We start from the raw sequence: 22906 nt of genomic DNA on the forward strand, positions 1-22906 counted from the left end.
AATTTAGTGTCTAAACGCGCTATTCCATATGTGATCCATACTGAAAATGGCGTTAAAAATAAATAAACAACAAACGTACCATAGAAACGAAATAAGCCAATCAGATCCCCTCGGTGCTTACAGCGTAGTAATTAAAGCAAGTGATAAGTTAAAAGTAGCGACATCTAGATGTTGGACGTTGCGAAGCATTTCTCCAAAATTTCCTATGAAGTTAAATCTCTATTTCTCTACGACTATAATTAAATATAAGTGTTGTTAATCCTAAATATATCGGTTCGTTGAAGATATGTCATTTATCGGAAGCTTTCAAAATATATAATTTGTTAATAAAATTTAGATATGTTAAATATTTGAGGCCATTAATATTAAATTATTAATAAAATTATTTCTAATTATAAAACACTTTATTATATGCCATTTTATATTATTCCCACTCTCCAAGAAAATCTAATAGGACAGTAATATAAATGTAACCTCTTTCTTACCTTTAAAATTTTTTAACACTATTATTCAAACAAATTAATATTTTTTCTTTCAAGTACTAATACACAAACATGTCTTGGCTTGTTCTAATTACTAAATCTAATTGTGATTGTCCGTACTTGTTTTTATATTAGTTTAATGTGTTGTTGTTGTTGTTATTTAGTTTTCCCTTCAAGACAACGGATCTGCCAAGTACTTTCAAAGTGGAATACATACACCAAAAATGGGAGAAAAGGTAGCACAGGTAAGTTATTATAATTGATTTATTAATAATAATTAATGCTGTCGATATATCGATAAAATTAAATGCAAACACATTAAAAATAATAAAGTCATTAGATATGGAGTTTTTTTCTATTGAAAAGAAAACGGTTTAATAAAAATAATAAATAAATAACTCATATATGTATATGCTTTGAATTTCACAATACAGAGTAGACCCCATTTATTAGGAAACTAGGAGATTCCTAAAAGGTTTTTTCCATTCAATTCCAAGCAATTTTTTTTTTAATACAGCGATGAAATAATTGTTCATCAACATTTTATCCTGATAGAATATAGCCGGTATAATGGACTAGCATCATTTTATGGTATGTATGATTGTAGAGTGTGGAGTTGTATTTGCTATATCACTATTCTCTTAAAAATTAATTAGCCAATAATTGCTGCTTGTGATCTTATACTAACTAATATTGATAGGTCCTAGACTAGTCCTATCTGGACATTATTTTTCCTAATATTGTTTGTGTGATATATAAATTATCAAAAACATTATTACATTTATTTATTGCTTTTTTTCATAACAAAAAAGGAAATATAAAATATTAACCACGGATGTAACGATTTATTTAAAAAAAAACACGTTCTATTCTTAATAGTCTATTAAAAAACACTTACGAAAATCGACAGTAGGGCAATAAACGTTTGAAAATCCATAATAGAGGCGTTGAATTACATTGGAATCCAGTAGGCATGGGTCAAGGTAATGGTAACAAGGGCGTTACCTTATATTGATATTTAATAACCCATAAACTAGGAAAGAATTTAATTTAAAAACTTTCTTATAGAGTTTTTGCAATAATAAACTTTCATATTTAATTAAATCACAAATAATAATTTCGATTATAAAACATTAAAAACTGGAAAACTTTTCTTATTATTTAGATTTTTTTAAATAATTGAGATGAAATACGATCGTGTAGAACTCCGAATTTTTGAATAAATAAAACTAATGATGAAATCTTTAGAATAACGAGAGAAACTGAACGAATAAAAGCAACATTTCAGTTACGTCGGAACTTTAATCGCAGAGTTTCATATCATATGACATAGCAAATTCGGTCGCCGTCTGGATATATATAAAGTATTTCGTAGTGATTAGTTCAACTTGAACCGAATGAAGATCAAGGATATCGTTTTACGCCAAATGCGTATGATTTAAATTAATCCGCATCATTTGTTCTATAAAATGAAAAAAAAAAGATATGAAGCTTGTATCGGAGAATATAAGTGACCTAATTCCCTAAATAACTTTTGTATATGGTTACACCTGTGACAAAGTTATAAATATAGTGCAACTAACAATAATAACACCCTTATTTAGTTGTTGTGCCTTTTGTAGTGTACGTTCATACAAAAATTTTCATCGCTTTTATGTGCAGGTAGCTCTGACATTGGTGTGGGTATGTGGTAAATTATTTGATAAATATTTTTTATGGCTTACTAAGGAGAAATATATATGTAACTACTGGAATAATTATACTAATTACTAAACTATCAACTTTTGCGAAAATCAAGTCGAGAAAGTAAGACTAAAACAAGATGGTTGAAGATTATTTTCAGTTCTTCGTAATAGTAACACTGCTTAATTCAATATTCATCCTTGGCTGGAGGGCAATACCCAATACTAACAAAATATGTTAACAAGACATACTATTTGAATGTTATCCATAGTTTTTGTGAGTCATTTCAAGAGGATGAAAATATAACTAACATAACATAACAACATTCCAACTCCTGATATGTGTCTTCTACTAGCATTAGTACTTTGTAATTTGTTAGGTAGGTAGGATGACATAAGTAGTATAAGTGATTGTCGCAAATATATATTTGTTGGTTACACTAAATATTTAAAATTATAGATTAAGTATATCATATCATAAATAGATTAGATCTAGAGGCAGATCTAGACAAATTATTACTATGAAATCTTATAGACGTGCCAAGAAAAGAACTAATTGCAGTGTGTAAATCAGTATTCAGTAAATAGTATCAAAAAGTTGTATGCGGTCATTCAACAGCATATATAAAATGTTGGTTGCTATTGATCAAAGAAGTAAGATCCAATAAAAACTAAGAATATCGCTTTATACAGACCATCTGTTAGCATCTACATTATAATAGTTGACAACGCCGTATTTAACAACAATCTTAGTATCAGAGCTCCGTAGAAATAAATATTTTGCGCTTGAAGAAGAGTCGAAAATATTTATATAACCACAATTCCTTCTCAAGAAGCTCTTTTTTATTTTGAAGAATATGCAGTAGAGAATGCAGCCTTGGGCCACTTTGGTTCCAACAGAATAATACAATCTATTATAATATACACATCTAGGTATAGAGCTGCTAAGCTGTTTGTGAAATAGAGTACATATAATGCATATAATCTGTTTCTGACTATCTCATGGCTTCGGTATTTTCATTCAGAGTTATAATAAGCAGTAATTTTAATTTTATTAAAACAAGTAAAGCACAAAAACGTTTGCTGGTTTATAATCTGTAATTATAATCACTAATAATTTGATGAATTCTCCAGAGGTTTGACAACAAGGCAAAATTTGTAAGCTAATTGGGTTGCGTGTTCTTTTTCTTCTCTTTAACAGGAATAAAAGGAGAAACAAAATAGTGTCTAATTTTAAAACGAATTTACAATTTTATATATATATATATATATATATATATATATATATATATATATATATATATATATATATATATATATATATATATATATATATATATATTAAAGCCTCCTTTTACCAACTATGGGTTTATCTGGACTGGGCCTAAAGTTTAACGTGGGCTCCGAACTACGGTCCTCAGCATTGAGCCTACCGGCTGACGAGAGACAACTTTAGAAATCATCCCAGAAGACATCCGCTCTTACCCGGCCTGGTTACTGGCGTGACGGGATTCATATACATAATGTATGTTTTATTTTCGGATTTATTGTCGTCTCATCCGGATGTTTTTAGTTTATCACCCCAAAGTTATTTTTCTGGTTAATTGACAGTCATTAGTTAATATTTTTAACCGAGTTCGAACAAGAAGAAGGTTTTTTGTTCGGCTCTATACGTATATATATATATATATATATTTAATGTATGTTCGCCGATTTCTCCGTCAATTATCCGTGGTCCCATTGGAACTAAATCAGGATCTCTTGAGGAGAAGTGGAGAAATCGAGGGAAACACTCAAATTTCAAAGGTACGTACAATTTTTTCACATATTTTTTATTTATAATAATCACATATTTGAGTATAATGTTATCGCTGAGCAAATGTGACGAAAAATCGGAAGTCGTTCAGTGCAAAAGCCATTCAGATTGCTTTTTAAGCACAAACTATAGCATATACAATCTCGTAGAAATATTGTACACAACTGCTTTTATGACGTAATAGTTATAGCGTTTAGCACCCAAACGGAGGTCGCGGGTTCGATTTCAAGCGGGGACAATAACTCTTTTTCCAGTTTAGTTGAAACACTTGTCAAATCACTTAGACTAGATAGCGGGCCCCAGTGCCTCAAACATTCCTTATTTTCAGTCATTGTTTCTTTATTCCTACTTTCCTCATACGGGCTGTACTTTTACTTAGGCTATCCATTCCATTGTAATACTTAATGAAATAACAGCGTAATTTATTGAGTAAATATCTAACAAACTAAAAAGAGAAAAATAAAATATTTTACAAAAAAAATTGAACAAAAATTTAATTTTGAATATGTTTTACTATTTAGCCACTTCCTTATTTTTGAAGTCGGTTCAATCTTTTTTGTAAAAATGTTTTTTGTGATTTTTTTACCTCGTGCATAAGCAGCGCCAAAATGTCTAAGAGCTGCCACTGCGAAAGGGCGTTTGCCGCGCATACGTAACGGTGGCGCTGCCGTAGCCTCGAAACCGATAAAACCCCAAGCGGAATATCTCTCTATTTTTCAGAAATTGATTTGTCGGCCCTTGGCGGAAAGTTCAGTCCGTTCCAGGCCACGCCAACGCTAGCACGAAGCCCATTTAATTTTTTTCCCTCCCATTCACGAAAAGAAGAAAAACAACCGATTTAAGTTTCATGCATATAAATCAAGCCGATTTCTCCGTCGGAAACCTACAGTTTAATTATTCTCGCTCCAGTTTGAGAAACGATAGAAACTCAATGAATCGTACTCGCTTAGTATTTTCTTTTAGGGAATAACTTTTTATATGTCGGTTTTTGTTTATATTTAACGAATAGTTGTTGTAAGTACAGACATGCTAAAAAGATAATTTTATTTTTAATCATAATTTATGATCGCTTTTTTTAAATAGTGTCTTGGCAAAAATAAGTTATTTTGCACATTCGCTTTTAGCGTATTACAATTAGATTATGTATTTTTCGACATATTAGCCGTACCCAAGCTTTTCTCATTAAAATATTTTCACTGTACCCTTTCACCAATATTATACAGACATTATCAATATTGGAAAAGCTATAATTATATAACAGATGCGTAACATAATATATGTATATGTTTATTAAAAATAAGTCCTTATAAGTTTATCTTGAATATAAAACTGAATTTAATTTTAATCAGAGATAAACAGTTTCAGTGTCTGTAATAACACGTGAAAATTCACTTTTAGAAAAGGGGATATGTATTTGAAACAAACCGTTCTACAACCTATTTCTCGTCTTCCTTATAAGATTGAAAGTGCTAGTTCAGTAGGTTGTTGGTCAAACGAGTCATAATCAAACGAGGCGATATTTAATCTCTGTAATTTTGACTCTGTATTTAAACAATTCATTATACCTACGATAGCATTCCCTGTCAAAACATCCTTGTATACACAATAAGCAATGACTCTTCTTTTTTAGCAGCACTTTCCTTTATACTAACAAATAATTGCAACGCTATCGCAAAGCTTGCTTTGATATATATAAAAATTATTATATTAAAATTATTAAAATAAATATAATACAATAAAAAATATTATATTAAATATAAATTACAATAAGCACTTTAACCTCACATTGTATTCTCTAAAACATCAATTATGAAATCATTTATAACTGAATACCATATCTAATATGCACCTATAATTCAGCAGTCCTTGTAGAAGTTATTGTAATTCAAACTAATTGAAAAAAGAATTTAATCACATAATTCCAAGGTTACTGAATGGAAAGCTCTATAGGATAGATTATTAGTTTTTATAACGAAGCCGACAAACGCTCAAAATATAAATTAAACCGAGAATGATAATATTAATTAATATTAAATAATCTAATCTGGATAATTCTTGAAATGTATCTTAATTCGTGCCATTGAATGCGAGTTATACGTCTCAAAATTAAATATTTAATTAATTGCTCAATTGTTTCAAGGTTTACATCTGTAATGTTTAGTCGAAGCCAGCTAACAATTCAATAAAATTCGCTTTTGTACAATCAGAACGCTAGTTAAGAAATGATAGGTATCATCCTTGAAATATTTAACTAATTATTTATCAAAGGGTATTTTTTGTTCCAAGTGATGAAGCCTGTTAGAATATTTCACAAATTACGACAAATTCGATTTTACGAATTACGACGATTATTAAAAGATTAAAGACACTAATATTTGTTTTGTTTTCAACAAACCAATGAAACTTCAAACAAAATATGTAAATTCAAATAAAATTTAAACCGTTCAGGTTATTAAAAAAAAAGTATTATTTATTATATGACACTAAGAAAAATATTGAAGCATTGCAAATTAACACCTGTTAATTATTAAATAAATAGTTTTGACCAATGTTTACGTTTGACGCATTTACAATAGATTTTTAATTATAAATTTAATTAATTATTTTATTTAATTGAATTATATTATTTAATTCGGTATATTATTCCACTAACTGATTTTTTAGATTGACTATCAATAGAATAAAATATCAAAGGAGTTGTAATAAAAGCAAATCGTATTGGCATATTGCCAGTCACATCGATTTAAACAAATCAATCAAGCTTATCTATCAGAATTTATAAAATATTGAGGTTTATTGTTTCCACGAATGGAGAGTTGCATGTATAAAAACTATAGCTGATATATCGTCCACTTATTTCTATAAAACCATTAATAAAGAAGTACTATTTACCTTGCTTATTGGTTATTTGGTTATTATTAAAACTATAAAAAAAATCACGATATGGCATCAAAAGGAAATGAATAGTAAAATTAAATAACAAAGTTTACATTAATATAATGTGGTTTCAGAGATATGCGATATGATATGGTATAAATATACGTCATCTATCGTAATCTGTCAAAGCTAATATCGTGACTTAGTATTTTGAAACATATACAATCAAAACAACATTTGTGACGAAAATATATTTAACACTACAGATAAATACGAAGAATTATTTGCTAATTTGTAAGCTAATTAATATTTAACTGGTTAATTGAAAAATTCCATATTAAATTGTCTTTGAGAGGCGCCGTCAAAAGGAATCACCGCGAAAATTGGCGAGAGATTCGAATCAAAATGGGAGAAGAGGCTTGTCGGGATTCACGAGAGGATTCGTTTTTAAACTTGTGTACGTAGAAACTGCTTTATTTAGCAACAAAAGGAAAATTAATCCCCTGTGGTTTGAGGGACGTCTTTTGACTTGAAAGAAAACTAATACACAAATGGAAACCGGAAATTCCGACATTTGTCATAAATAACGCTGTGTTACGCTACTACATTTCAGACATTTTAACGTAACCTAAATTTTCAATGAACAATTTCTCATAAATTTACTTTTTTAATTAATTAATTTGTTTACTTATTAATCTAGTTATTGTTATTTAACATTTTACGAAAATTACTAAATTACTAGTATACTTGCAGACCTACATATTAAAATTTATAAAAAGGTGATCAGTAGGATTTTTTTTTGCAGGATTTGCAGGATTACATTCTGTATATAATTTTTAATTAATTAATTTCTTTTTATTTTTTAATTTAGTTAATTAATTAGTGTTCCATTGAAAGTTGTTAACATCATATACTAAAAACTATTTAATTAATAAAGGGGACACATTTGTATATTTAACTTTAAAATGTCTAACCATTAAAAATCGATCGTACACTGAACTGCAAGGTCATACGAGCTGACACAATTTTCTTTCACTATTTTAAGCTTAGTATATATTAAGTATATTGTTGCAGTCGTACTGCAATCATACTATGCCAACAAGTATAAGCCGTTTATATTAATAAAAATGTCTTGATTTTTATGATAATTTAGATTTAATAGTAATGTATTAAATTAATATATATATATATATATATATATATATATATATATATATATATATATATATTCTAAGATATTTCTGAACTAATATACGTATATTTAGATGTTTTAACAAGTTCGACAAAAGAAATAAAATCAGTCAGTTTTCAACATTCAATTTTGTATTCAGAAAAAGTTTTAAGATTCTTAGTAAATGAAAGGAAGTTCCGATTCATACCATTACCATCTTTCTAATGCATTTTAGTTAGTAAGAATGGTATTGTAGGAAACCCTAAGGAAATAACAAAATGCCAATCATATAGTTTTGAGTCCAATCCGCCAGTCTAGATGATGGATAACTATTATTGGCCATCATGGCTGCTTATGTTATGTAAATATGTAAACAGAATAGAACTAATCAAGCCCATATTACTAATTAGTAAAACAAGAATTTCCTTACTTAGATTTTTACACTAGATTTTTAAATATACTATGAGTAATAAAACCTGTTTTAGCAAACAATTTTTCTACAACCCATACTTTTGTTATATATTATGAATATACTTTTTATATTTGGTTATAGTTCAAGCAAGTTCAAGGCTTTTTGCCTTTATCGTTTAGCTCCTTGCAAAATCAAACCATTACCTTCTTTACTAATACTGCTACTTCTGTTACTCCCAGGAATTATTTAACCTTTTTTGTAATTGGCCTATTTTGCGTAAATTGCAAAATTTTTATTTCTTTGCCTCTTATCTGCTGTGATACTTTCTGGCAACCAACGCATTTTGTAACTATAGTAGTAGCATTACAACAATACGGTTACATTTAATTCAGGTAAAATTTTAAAAAACCTATCAATTTTTCTCCCTAAGCACTCTTTTAATTGAATTGTAATAATAGTAAATTGTTTGAAATTACCGATATGTGCTTTTGAGTTCAAACGCATTTTGAGGCCATAAATATTTGAAATACTAACCACAAAATAAATCAGCGTCAGATATTTGAAATATAATTTACAAAATACATTTTTAAGTATTTTGTACAAGTATTTGTATATCAATTAATATTTTAATTACAAGTAATTCAAATGTTCTCCACCCCTGATAGCTATAACCATAATTTTTGTCATAAAAATAGGCATGGTGATTTGTTCAAAACTAAAGATAAAACAGTAACAATAGCAACCAATATTATGCCCACAGATAGATTATAATATATTTACAATAACATTTTTCATGTAAAATGGATTTGTTTCCCCATTTAAAATGCAATACGAACATTTTTTAAAGTTTATGTTCATAACATTCTTAAAGCTTGCAGAAACATCAAAGGAGCTCTTCAAACGTAATATGCCTTTTGATAGGCAATTTACATGTTAAACGTAATAAGCTCTCATACATAATTTAACGCCCATACAGCATACTTAATATAGAATAAATACTGATAATTTAACTTGCATATGATATTCTTTTCACCATTATATTTGTTAAATTTGTAATGTAATAATTTAATATTAATACATTTGTTGAAGAAATATACCGCAAATTTTGCATAAATACAATAATCCTGGATTGCTTACATATACAACGTAATATAATTTTTCACTGATATTATCAATTTACAACAAAAACACTCCTAAATAATTATTCTAAAACTCCTAAAAAAATTAATAACATATTTTGTCGAGATTTTAAAGAAAATGTAATTGGCTATTAAGTTATCGATTTCTCGTGAACTATAAAAAATAATGCAAAAATATCCTCATTCAAACAAGGTATTAATTTAATCAATTTATAACGTTATTTGAACCTAACGAGACCAATTTTAAATCACAAGCGACAGAAACAAATGAGAGAGGCGCCTTTTTCCCTATTAAACTTTATTAAGTGCAATTTAACGTGATTTTGTTATCGAACAACATAAAATTAAATAATTAAATTAATTTAATTTTAATAGACTGCTTTTCATTAATTCTTCCCTGTGATTTAGAGAAATTTAAATAAGTTTAAATTAAAAACCAAAAAAAATATTTTATTTTAAAATAAAATCTATAATATTAGTTATATAATTAATAGTAATAAAGCTACTGTTAATAGTAATATTAATAAATGTTAATGCATAATAAATATGATCGAATTACTTTTTAATGATATATTACCATTATATTACTAACTTTTTACAAAAAAATCCCTATATTAATCACATAGAAGTAACCAAATGTTTTCTGAGATCGGTAGACTTCAAGTTTTTATTAAAACTTCCTTTATGTAGTGTGTTTGTAATCTATTATGTACATAATAACTCGTAAATTACTCGATATTGACAGAAACAAGTTGTGCGATCCGGAGGAGATAAGAACCATCTACTTCTAAAACTTCTTAATTCTTCTTAATCATAACTTGTAATGAATATCATATTTGTTTGTTTTCTCGTTATAAATATCGATGTATCATTCTGAAATTAATTGAGAATTAAAAATATATACATTTAATATAACTTGGGCGTGTGAGTTTATATAAAAAAGTATTCAGCTGATCAATAAATGTAGGCAACATGAAGGAAATTCACGTGGCAACAACATACTTGGTCGTATTTTTAGTTCAATTCTAACTAAAAATAAATGACGGTTGCTATAATTAACGAACAATTCTCGTCATTTAATACTTTGAAAATAAAGATCATCAATTATTATACTCTTAGATATTTTGTACCTCTTAATTAAGGTCTTCTTAAGAAATATAATCATTTAATGACGCAAAATTGGTTAGATTTGTCTCACCTATAAAACTACCTCAAATTGGTTATATATAGAGTAATATTTCCCACTAGAAGCTAAAGGTAGAAAACTAAAGTAATACAGAAGTTTGTATTATTTATAAAAGTTTAAACAATGGTATAAGTCAAAATAATTGAAGTTATTTTTTAAACATGCAATAAGCAATTAAAATACTAAATAGGCAAATAAATAAAAATAATATTGAAGATTTTAATGATACTCGCAAAACATAAAAAACTTGTGAATTTAAATTATTGTCAAAACTCTGAGCATAAATATTATCGAAGATGGTAAATAACAGAAAATTTAATAAATATTTTTACATTTTCTTTCTTTTCTAATATAATTTTAGTGATTTTGATCGTACTATTTTATTTACCATTTTCAAAAGCTTTGAAACTTAATGAACTAAACGTCTTTTGTTAAGTTTATGCGTGGAATTAGCACGAATTGTACTAGCCAAGTGTTGGCACAGCATTAGGGAACCAAAGTTGCTGTTGTTTCTGATTTATAATAGCTCTAATGATGAAGAACGAACGTTCTTTAATAACTACTTATATAACTACCAACTAATATCATAAATTATAATAATAATTTTCAAAATATATACAATTTAATCTAGATTACAGAATTTGAGAAGCATTGAAGATATTTTATGATGATTTCTTGTGGATATATTTTATAGCATAATATATAGTAATCTGATACCCTTATTCATAACGATTAGTCGTACAATAAAAACATGTTATCTACTAAATTTTATGTAGTTTCTAACCAGCCATTATTATTTAAGAAATTAACTTAACACTTTTTTTTAATTATTATTCTTTACGGGTTGTTAATATGGTTGCACTGTTTCCCTTTGTGAACATTTCTGCTTTATTTCTGATATTTTTTGAATTTTGTATAAAAACAAGTTACTTGTATAGCAATCCGAATAAATACTCCATAGTAAACTTTTATTATACAAGCAAATCTTGAAACCAATTTGGGTTTACGATGTGCTACTATGGGGTTGCACTAAGAAATATAATATTAACATAATCGAAACTTGGTACCCGATGGTATATTATTTGAAATACGGACATCTACAAATAGTATCAATGGTCAGAGTAAGAATATTAGGAGAGATTGTGCTTGATCATAAGAACGTCGGAATATTACAACTCCTCGACAACAGTGGACTCACCCAGAGGATGAAGGAGGAGGAGAACATCATTCAACTATAAAAGTAAAACTATTCCAAATAAAAGATATGGCTTTAAAAATCAAATACAAAACATTTTTTCTTTAACATAAGTTTGGAATACTGTTTTTTCTGGTATTTTTACCTAGTAGCATTTTAATATTCTTAAAAACTAAACAAAAAAATAAACTGGCAAGTCTGATAATGTGTTTATAGTCTATTTAAAATTACAGTGAACTCACGTCAACACGATGTCGAATATATTGTCTATCACAAGTGGTAAATTCGTTTTAAAATCAGACAATATTTTGCTTCTCATCTTATTTAAATTAAAAAGAGATATAATTCTGTCTGCAATATTCTTGAAAACGTTAATGATAATTGCAGGTTATAAACCAGCAATCGTTATTATGGCTCCTTATTTATTTTGATAAATTTCGCCTTTCATTGTTGCTCTGAAATAAAATGCAGAACCCATTGGCAGAGTTAAAGCCAGAAAGAATGCGTCTCTAATTAATTACTTCAAACAGGAATGAGATAACATATGCATTAGATCTACTACAATGTTAAAATAAATTATATTTAGTAACATTACTTTTGTTTCATTATTTTTTTTTAGATATTTTAGTCAGAATTTTGTTATATGTAAAAGTGACATGAGTTCACTGAATAATTAACGGACAATATTCTATGAATGCATTCTTTTTATTATGTTAAAATAGATTTTCTATTAAAACATTATAGAAAACAAATATTAAATAACCTATAGCATTCCCTAAAGCAATGGTTATATTCACATTATTGCATAAATATATACATAACTGCGTATTACTTAAATATATACTGAGGAATAATCGATAGTAGTATCACTAATCATTCTGTTAAATAAAAATTAACTTTATAAGCTTGATTATAGCGGACGTTAAACATTTCTCTTGATATATTAAGTCTTCTCCAATTTTATTTCGCCCTACATAACAAACATCCGATTCTCATTCACAGAAAATGCTTATTCATCGTAAGCATACCTGTTGATGCTACGGTCAACCGGACAGTAAAAGGAATTTATTTTCACCACCATGTAAGAGTAATAACCTGAAAACAACGCCGCATTTGACGTGCCACCTTGTCATTTGACCTTGACAAGGTTGCGTGACTCTTAATACTTAATGATTTTAAATTTCGCTAAATTACTTTTGTAGTTTCGCCAGCGGGTTCCACTTAGTCTAGTTTTGATTTTCTTTCGCCGCTGTTGTACGTAGTTTCTGTTATGTTGTAGAGCTTTTGTTTAATTTTATATATAGTGCTGGAACTTTTCTTAGCATGTGTAAACTTGGAAATGCGTTGGAATTTACTTAGGAATTGGCTTAGCGGAGGTACAATAGAATTAAGTGTTTCATAATATACCGCATTATGACGTTGCCGTAGGAGCCCTTTAATAAACATGTTGTAAATTAATTAATTCAATACTTTAATTTTGATATTATATGCATCACTATTAGAGACACGGAAATTTCGGAAGCATTAATAATTAAATTGTTCATATCATGCAAAAACTTTTATTTCGAAATCTTGTTCCTAACTGCATATAACTTTTTCTCCATAGGCATGTAATCTGAGGTAAAAAATTGTTTCGACAAAAATATAAACACACACCTGTAAAAATATTGGTTTAGTGGACTGCAAGCAGGCATTTTTAGCATAACAAAACACTGTTTTATTTTTTGCTTTCGTTTAGATTACAACCCACACTAACACACGAAATCCGTTAATAGTACGTCTATATATTCAAATGTCATTATATTTTCTTGAAGTTTCTTGCATTGAAATAGGAGAATAGTATTAGAAATACAGGAGAACTTGGTTTTTCATAATATGCTTCATTATGAAAATATGCCATATTGTTTGTCTTGTAATGTCTTTTATTAAAATGTATCAAATATATATTCCAAACTATTAAAACTATGAAAATTATTATTCGTTGCATAACCAGCCTATTGACGATTTACGACGATGAAATTATATAAATATTATACCACGCATATATATCTCACCTATATCAAATAACATGAATACAAAGCGTAAAAATATATATAGAGTTAAAGTTTATTTATGATTACTGAGTTACTAATCTTCTAATTTACAACTTTATTAATAGGATAACTTTAATAGATATACAGAACCAATACGTATTTAACTATACAATATTTATGTAAGAAATATTACTAACATAAAAATGGCCTTAAATTAATTTAGAAAACTGATATTTTTTGTTAAAATGCACTATTATGATATGTATAAATTATTATTATTGTTCTGAGCATCTTAATTAAATATTAAAATTACTCTAATGTTCATTGCATATAATTTTTACATCTATTAATAAATATAATTCATTTAATTAAATATTAAACTAATTAAATATAAATAATAATAAATAAAACTAACTACAAATAATCGCTTTTTTTGGTTTTAACTATTATCCACCTCTTATTTATTTACTTCTTGCTTACTTGTTCTGTGATTGTATTATTAATATTTGTCCAATAAATTGGAAAATACGTCAAAATATATTCCAGCGAATATATAGAATCGGTTTGAAACGCAAAAATCAATTAAAAATCATTTATTTTTATTCACTGAAATAGAAAACAAATTCTTACGAAAGAATTCACCAATGAAACAACAATTCGTAATAATTTAAATAAAAGGAATAAAAATTGTTCATATCGTTTAGGTTTTTTAAATATTAATATGTATCGTATACAACACAATATATATCTAAAAAATATTCGGACAGTAAACGTGACTTGAAAAATAATTATGTAGAAACATAAATAACATTTTTCATTGCATACAAATTTTGCACAGAAATCAGAAAATATAACGATTTAACATAACTTAATGTAAGTTAAATTTATGTTAACATTTTTTAAAATATAACATTGTGCTTCAAGTTCAATTAGTTCAGTTTTCAAAATATGATTTAAATTTAAAATGCTTTCATGATAATAATGAGACTCCAAGTTCTATCCCCTTTCATATAAAAAATATATGATGGTATCAGATACAGAATTAAATAAGTCATCAGTGAAACTAAAAAATAGAAGTATTTTTATAAGTTTTTTAAAAGAAAATAGGCTTTATCATCGCAATATAATTTGTTCCGAAAATCTTATTGATTCCAATGCTCCACTTGCATAATTTTTTTTCCAGTTCTTTGGATGAGTTTCATTAACTGTTCTCCACTTACCTTAACTTTAAAAATTATTTTATTTCACACACATGTTTAAATTATCATATAAAATGGTCCATACACACTACCTTCTAATATCTTCAATCGACTATCTCACGCAACATCAAATTATACATTCCCAAAGCTATTTTTGTTTCCTTTTTCACTAAAGTGTTCATTATTATCGATATATATATATATATATATATATATATATATATATATATATATATATATATATATATATATATACATTATAATAAACAATAATACATGTTTCCTTTTTCACTAAAGTGTTCATTATTATCGATATATATATATATATATATATATATATATATATATATATATATATATATATATATATATATATATAATAAATATATCTATATATATATATATATATATATATATATATATATATATATATATATATATATATATATATACATTATAATAAACAATAATACATAAATACTCTATAACATTTTAAAATTAATATATATAACAAAACTTTGCAAATATATTTATACTGAAGTAGCTTATATCACTGCTGAAAGCATCGGGAACTCAACTCCTTGAAGACTTGAATATTTGTGATTATTTATAAGCAAGGGCGTAAAATTTGACAGGAAAACAGACTACTGGTACTGTCAATAGGTTTCACGGATTTTTAAAAACTAATCCATTATCTGATATGAACATGGAACGATGATGCTTGCTCAGTATATTATATACTGCCCAGAATCCAGTGAACAGGTGAAATAATATACTAATATATTGTTATAACATGATTACTTCAGCAGGTGGTTCTTATTTTAGATACCATTGGTTGTCTTCACCGATCCAACCTAAATATACATATATATATATAATATATACTAAATATATATACTTATATACTAAATAATATTTTTCATAACATATCAGAATACCATTTTAGCATAAAGCATTTTAATAAAATATTCAGGAATACCATAATTGGTATATTTGTATAATAAAATATCATAATATTCCTCGTTCTGATGCACCACCTATATTATTTTGTTTTTATTAAATCATTTTAACAAAATATAAAGAAATTCATTAAGCTGTAAATTAAAAACAGAAATATTTTTCATAATATTGCACGTTATGATGAACCAATTATATTATTTTTGTTATTACTTTTTATTTTATTTTATTTTGTTTTAACCAGAAATAAAAGTAAATATTAATACCTTAGCTTTCAAAATCAGTTGCCCAATGCATACAAATTAGCCACATATGATATTTATAAAGATAAAAGAGTAAATTTATGTTTTTGCAAACATTTATTATTTCATTATATCAAGATATCACAAAACCTCGAGCTTTTATGTCACAAAAATAACCAGAAAAAATCCAAAAGATAGCAATCATTTTTTTTCTTTTTGTATATTCTGATAAAAATTGCACATATACTGACACAAGTAATATACAAATTTTGCTATATTGAAATTGAACTTTCAGTAGAATAATACAATTTGCTGATTTTCTATATATAACTCATACATACATCTAAAGTATCTCGTTACATAATACTTCTCAAACTTGAAAAGTGAACTCAATAACATCAACTGTACATCAATTTTAAAATTAATATTCTAGACACTTTAATGTTTTACATAACACAATAAAACTTTTGATAAACTCTCATTGTTTCCCAAACTCTCAAAGAAAAAACGACTTGTTCTAAAATTGGCTTTTCCAATAAGTTCATTTTAAACTTAATACTATACGCTCTTTTTTGTCTGTATTAAATTAATAAAACTTTCTGGATAATCAAAGCTTTTTTATATTACGTATAGTTAATAACATTAACCAGTAATAAAATACTTATTCATTTTTTTCATTTTTTTTATAAACTCTAGTAACAGGAAACAAACTTACCCTAATTTCTAAATATTTATGACAAAAAAGATATACTAATGATGATCTGTTTTAATAAAAATAAAATATTCACTTATTTGGTTCTTTAACATCTAAAAATAGCTATTACATAGGATTTTCCAATAACATCAGGTCGATGATGAAATGAAACACATATATGGAAAACGAACTTGACTATTTACTAGAATGGTTACTTGTTTCCTTGGAACTGAAACTCGCTTTTATTGCTAAAATTAATTTGCTATTGCTTATTGCAATTTTTTTTTGTCTCCTGATTTATTCCATTTCCACAAACCCTTTAAAAAAACAAAAGTAGCTCTAATAGGAGCAAATTAATATAATTTTATATATTTTTATTATTTTTTATTATTCTATTATTACACAAATCTAAAATAACAAAATATAATATTTTTATAAATTAAATAAAATAATTCAAAAATAAAATAAAGCCATTCTTTATATATTATTCAGTGACTTCAATAAAATACTGTCGTATATTTGTATCCAATACTTCTACCTACCACATTCCTAGAATACCTCATTACTTTTCTTTTGCATTCCTCATTCTTAAGGCAATTTTCATTTGACGACAATTTCTGAAATTAGCATCAACAATAAATAAATTTTCTCACAGCCTTTTTCTTGTATGTTTCTGCATTTTCATAAGCACTTTAACATAATTAAAGGCTTGTTGTTTTTTTGCAACGATCCGTTGCTCTGGCACAGACCTTGTTCGAGTAGTATTACTTCGTGTCGTAAAATATTACTGCGTCACGATTCATAATGCGTGTATATTAAATATTCCACGTAGTATAGATGGGCACAAACACGTATGAAATGTGATAATTAAAACGTCTCTAAAAATTTAATTTTTAGCTACTAATGTTGACATAACCCACAGAAAATGTAGAATAGCGTTAAAATCCCAATGATGCTTTACCATTATCCGTCCGTGTTGCGATGACATCAAGCACTCGAATAAGAATTTAAAGAGATGTTCACACTTATAAAACATGGTTATACAAGCGAACTGTTCGAAGAAAAAGATGGACAAGAAGGATTCGAGTGATGCCGAGACTACGGAAAATCTTAACATAATCCGCAGGATTATCGATGATTTTGAGAATCAGACGAAAACGGAGAAGAAAAACAAAAAGAAACATAAACGAATGATAAGTAGCAGCGACAGCATTTTGAATAACAGAGAATGCAGGTAAATTATATCGTACTATTTATTAAATTATATGTATTTATAGTTTTTTTTCAGCGTAGCTATGTTGCTGCATAAGTAGTTAGTAGAAATATTTCAAAATATTGCTAACATCTATAAAGCCATTAATTTAACTGTATATAGTTTACTTGTTTGTTTCTTTAACGCTATCTACCTTTTAAAACCCTTAAAATATTTGGCCTATAAGTTAGGTTCAAAGGATTTTTTGTGAAGCTTTATTGTGAAAAATCAGTACAATCGGTATTGTACTCAAAATATTGCCCATCGATAGCAGTTGCATTTTTCAATCTTTTAGTCAATTTACGGATTACATCTCGAAAGAACGATGAATCTTTTAAGTTATCCAGCCATTTTTGTGAAGTGAAGCGCTTTTCAGACAGATCACGACTCATATGTCGGAGCAAGTAGTACTCAGAATGAGCAAAATCTAAAAAATACAACGAGTAGAGTAGCACTTTCAGTTATAATGTTTCCGAAAATATTTGTTCACCGGTTTTGCAACAGGTGGTCGAGCATTGTCATACTGAAGAACAATATTTTTGTATTTTTACTCATATTTCGGCCGGTTTAACATTGCCTCATTGACAGTTTAATTAAATAATGCCTTCAAATCCTTGTCTTAATTTTTTCACCCGCTCAGAACGCTCTTTGACTTCAGTGTCAAATTAATCACCTTTAAAATGTTAAAAACAGTATTCACATATCCAAATTAATTGTGTATATTTCTTATAAGATTCACGCAGCATTCAATGACCTTCAACTGAAGTATTGAAATTAAAGAGGAAATTGAAGTAAAGAAGTGTGATAACACAATTTCAATATACTGAACAATTTTTTTCTTCACACTACGACGAAATATCACTTGAAGTCTATTTAGTGAGACTTCGAAATGAAATTAGTTACAAATAACACCATCTGTTGTAAATATTTTAAAATTAATTTATAGGTCTGATATTTTAATTAATTGTAACACAAATTTCAAAAAACCAAGTCAAGTCAGTAAATTTAAATTTAGTGAATATTCAGCTTTTGAATCCATAATTTTAATTAATGAATGTGTCCGACCTTATCCCAGCGAAAGAATATATTATTTTTGTTTTTCTCGTTTTCTCACTCAACGGATACAATAACGATGCTTGATACTCCTTAGTGACTATTTTTATTCTTTCCAAACAATCAACGTAAAAGAATCCACTTACATCTCAAAAACCATAAATACCATATCACCATTCCTGTTCATTTCACAGTATTGGTTTTCTAACACGCAAACGGGCTACTTCTACACAAATTCTTATTTCTCTCAACCGAATGTTCCTATAAAACCGAATAAAATGAATGATCATATGGCCTGAACTATTTCCCACACCGATTTCTCAATCTTTAAAATTATGTTATAAGTTTTATCAATCGTGTCGTTGCCAGTCATTTACCATATTGGATATTCCAAACCATAAAATATTTTGCGGATTTACACTGAAATAGATCTTTGAGACAGTTGTTGAATTGGATTATTTAAATGACCTTTAAAACGTTGTTCCATCCAACTTTAATCTCATTAATTGATACAAACAATGAGCCAAAGTAGTTTTTGGAGTACAAAACAAAAAGATGAACATGATATTGACGCCCAAGTCGTCTTTATAATCAATTTGCTCATGTTAACAAGACATCTCATTGTTCAAGCACCCAATGGTCGACTTACTGAACATGGTCCCCCGTACTAGAAACAAAACTTATTTAGATTTTTTTTACTCATATAAAATTTAAAACTCTTAAATATTCTTGATCACAGCACTATAAAAATAATAATAGATAAATATTATAAAATTTTTCTGAAGTATTTATATTAAATACATTTATCTAATAAGTATTGATGTAATTTTTGTATATTTTAGACCATACAAAAGATCGCAAGTTTCACCGAAACCTCCACATAGCTTAAGAGGCAGCTTGATGTATAGATTAAATTCAACCCAGCCATATAAAGATTTTGAGAGTGATCATGATATTATCGTGCCGGAAAAGTCACTTGGTAACAATGTCTACATCAATTTCATGGAGAGCGGCGAGAATGATAACACAGAAGGGAACAATTTCATACAATCCGGCCGTATCGGTTATTATACGGATAAATACTTGGATAATTACACCAGCCACACCGGCGGCCTGGACAAGATTTCAACGACCAAGCTTCAGGACGGCGTAAACAAGAATTCCACTGAAGGTCGACGGAAAAGCCAACGTAAGAGTATATGGGGAGGACGGGGAAGCCAAGATCCAGCGAGCGGTATTTTGGACGAGCTATCTAAGTTCATGGGTGATAAAAAGCATCAAGAACGAGTTAACAACAATGTTCGTGAGGTTTGTTGGTTGCATTTTTCTAATATTATCGACTTTTAGTAAGTATTAAAACCATATTTTATTTTACGAATTATTTTTATCGCTATATTTAATAACATAAAATTAAAACAAACTTCGGTTATTTCTATATCGTAGTGTTAAAACATTTTGATGGCGCAAAAATACAAATTCCAGATAAATAATTTTATCTTAATCGCCTTAATTAATATTTTAATCAGTATAATTTTCGGGTATATTGGGGAAATGAATGCCACTTTTACATTTATATATAAAACCTTTTTTATCAATTACCAATATTACATCGGTTTTCTATTATATTTTGGGACTTGTATTACTAACTGATGTTTGTATAGCAAAGTTTCAAATGTATAATAGTAGTTATATATCGACCTACCTATCGACGACATATCGACCATATGTATATACAAGGATGAGGCTAAATACAAGTCTAACCAATAATAGACGCATACATTGCAGAATCTGTTGCCCGATAGGTTTCACATGAAAAAACAATTTAAACAACGATATATCGTCATATTTTAAAAACTACCGCAAAAGGCCTGTCTTGAGGACCTCCGAGGATAAGAACAAGGCGTACATGATTTTGAAATATCAAAACTATATTTTCATATAATTTTGCTATTTATTTTTATTCGTATTCTATAAGCATAGATAAGGGGACTATCCTTACACACAAACATGAACAATTTAAATAATTATGATAATTTTTAAAAAATATAGTGATTTTTCCAATTTCAACATGAACTGTATTCAATTTTTAATAATATAAAACCATCAAGCACTGATGTTTACGTAATTTTCGTGATCATTATTTACATAAGAATATATTCCATGAAAAAATTCACCCAAAATCTGCTTATTATTTGAACTAACAACTGATTTTATACATGACAATGCCACAAAAATTAATTCTGGTACCACAATATCTATTAGAAACTCTAACAATTCCTCGATAATATTCCTCGTAAAAATATAAGTTTTGTTAATTAAGTTTTATTATATTTATTAATATTTATTACAGTTTTATTAGTTATATTATTTTATTTATTTTTATTCCCGGAAATTATCAAATAGTATAATATATAAGAACCATATTTTTTATACTTTAATATAAAACAGAACAAGTTGATCGCTGATTGAAATTTCTTATATTGCTAAATAAAATTGAAATTAAAAAATATTTTCTTAATAATGGATAATGATTCAACTCGCTAGTTGTTGTAAAAGTTGCGCTAACTATATTACAATGGTCGTCATACAAGTAATTTTGATGGTTAGTTATAATCTGTAATCTGTACACCTGTAAAGAAACGATTATGCCGTTAAATTATTTGATTGCTTCTTAAATAAAGTAAATCGGTCAGGCGCGATACCGTGTCATCATGTGGCTAGCCCCTAACGTCGTGTTTTATTGTCCTATAAAACTTGAATTTAAAACAAAATTCAATTTCTAAAACAACTGAAACAAATCAATAAATCTAAGGCCTGAAAAGGGCATTTCAGTGTCATTTAGCCTGTGTACAGCACGAAACAATTGTCCAAGATCACTTTTCAAGCTAAATACGCAAATATAGGGTAAATTATACGAATAGCGGACTGACATATGCACACTGCTTATTTATTAATAAAGTGTTATGCCACCATTTGCTTTTAAAACAACTGCAATTCTTCAAGAAATAGATTCGTGGATAACCTGAATAGCTCTCAACAGAACGTTGACCCATTCTTGTATCAAAATATCCTCACTATTTTCTTTAAAACCCCCCACAAGGGTTCAAATATGTTGAATCCTGACGATTGTGCTGACCAGGGAAGATATTTGATGATACTAATTCTCCTCAAACCAAGACTGAACTTGTTGGCTATGGTATGTGACAGTGTTTGGCAGCAATATGCGATAGTCATAGTAAGAACTTCATCATTGAGGATGTCGAGATATTAATTCGCAATAACCCGAGAAATGATGTGAATGAGAGAACCAGCTGAATACCATAATATTACTACCCTAATCATAAGGGACACTCGCCCATGCTTAAGGGTGAGCCTCATGCATTCCAGGTGCATCTTTAGGAGTTCTTCATACATAGACACAACAACAAATATCCAAGTTTTATCATTGTACCACAGCTTTCGCAGCGCTAACTTTAACCGACAAAAAGAGTTTCTCAATCATCTAATGAATATTAG

At 27.8% G+C, this 22906-nt stretch overlaps 1 protein-coding gene across 13 annotated transcripts in view; it reads left to right on the forward strand.

Annotated features, from left to right (window-relative positions):
- Positions 1–22906, forward strand: part of LOC143193970 (voltage-gated inwardly rectifying potassium channel KCNH6) — a 310658-nt gene that overhangs the window by 184775 nt on the left and 102977 nt on the right. For 11 of the 13 annotated variants that reach the window (XM_076400469.1, XM_076400467.1, XM_076400463.1 and 8 more), the window contains exon 8: positions 647–727. The exons of 1 other annotated variant lie outside the window; for it this stretch is intronic. In XM_076400469.1, coding sequence (XP_076256584.1) covers positions 647–727 — 81 coding nt within the window. Of the gene's footprint in view, positions 1–646; positions 728–17989; positions 18320–20232; positions 20699–22906 lie in introns of those variants that run through there. One more of the 13 variants, XM_076400473.1, reaches the window with a different exon arrangement.

This window comes from Rhynchophorus ferrugineus, unplaced genomic scaffold (assembly GCF_030347505.1).
Source record: "Rhynchophorus ferrugineus isolate W39M unplaced genomic scaffold, kcgeb_rfMv2 rfM3, whole genome shotgun sequence".
Classification (NCBI taxonomy): domain Eukaryota; kingdom Metazoa; phylum Arthropoda; class Insecta; order Coleoptera; family Curculionidae; genus Rhynchophorus; species Rhynchophorus ferrugineus.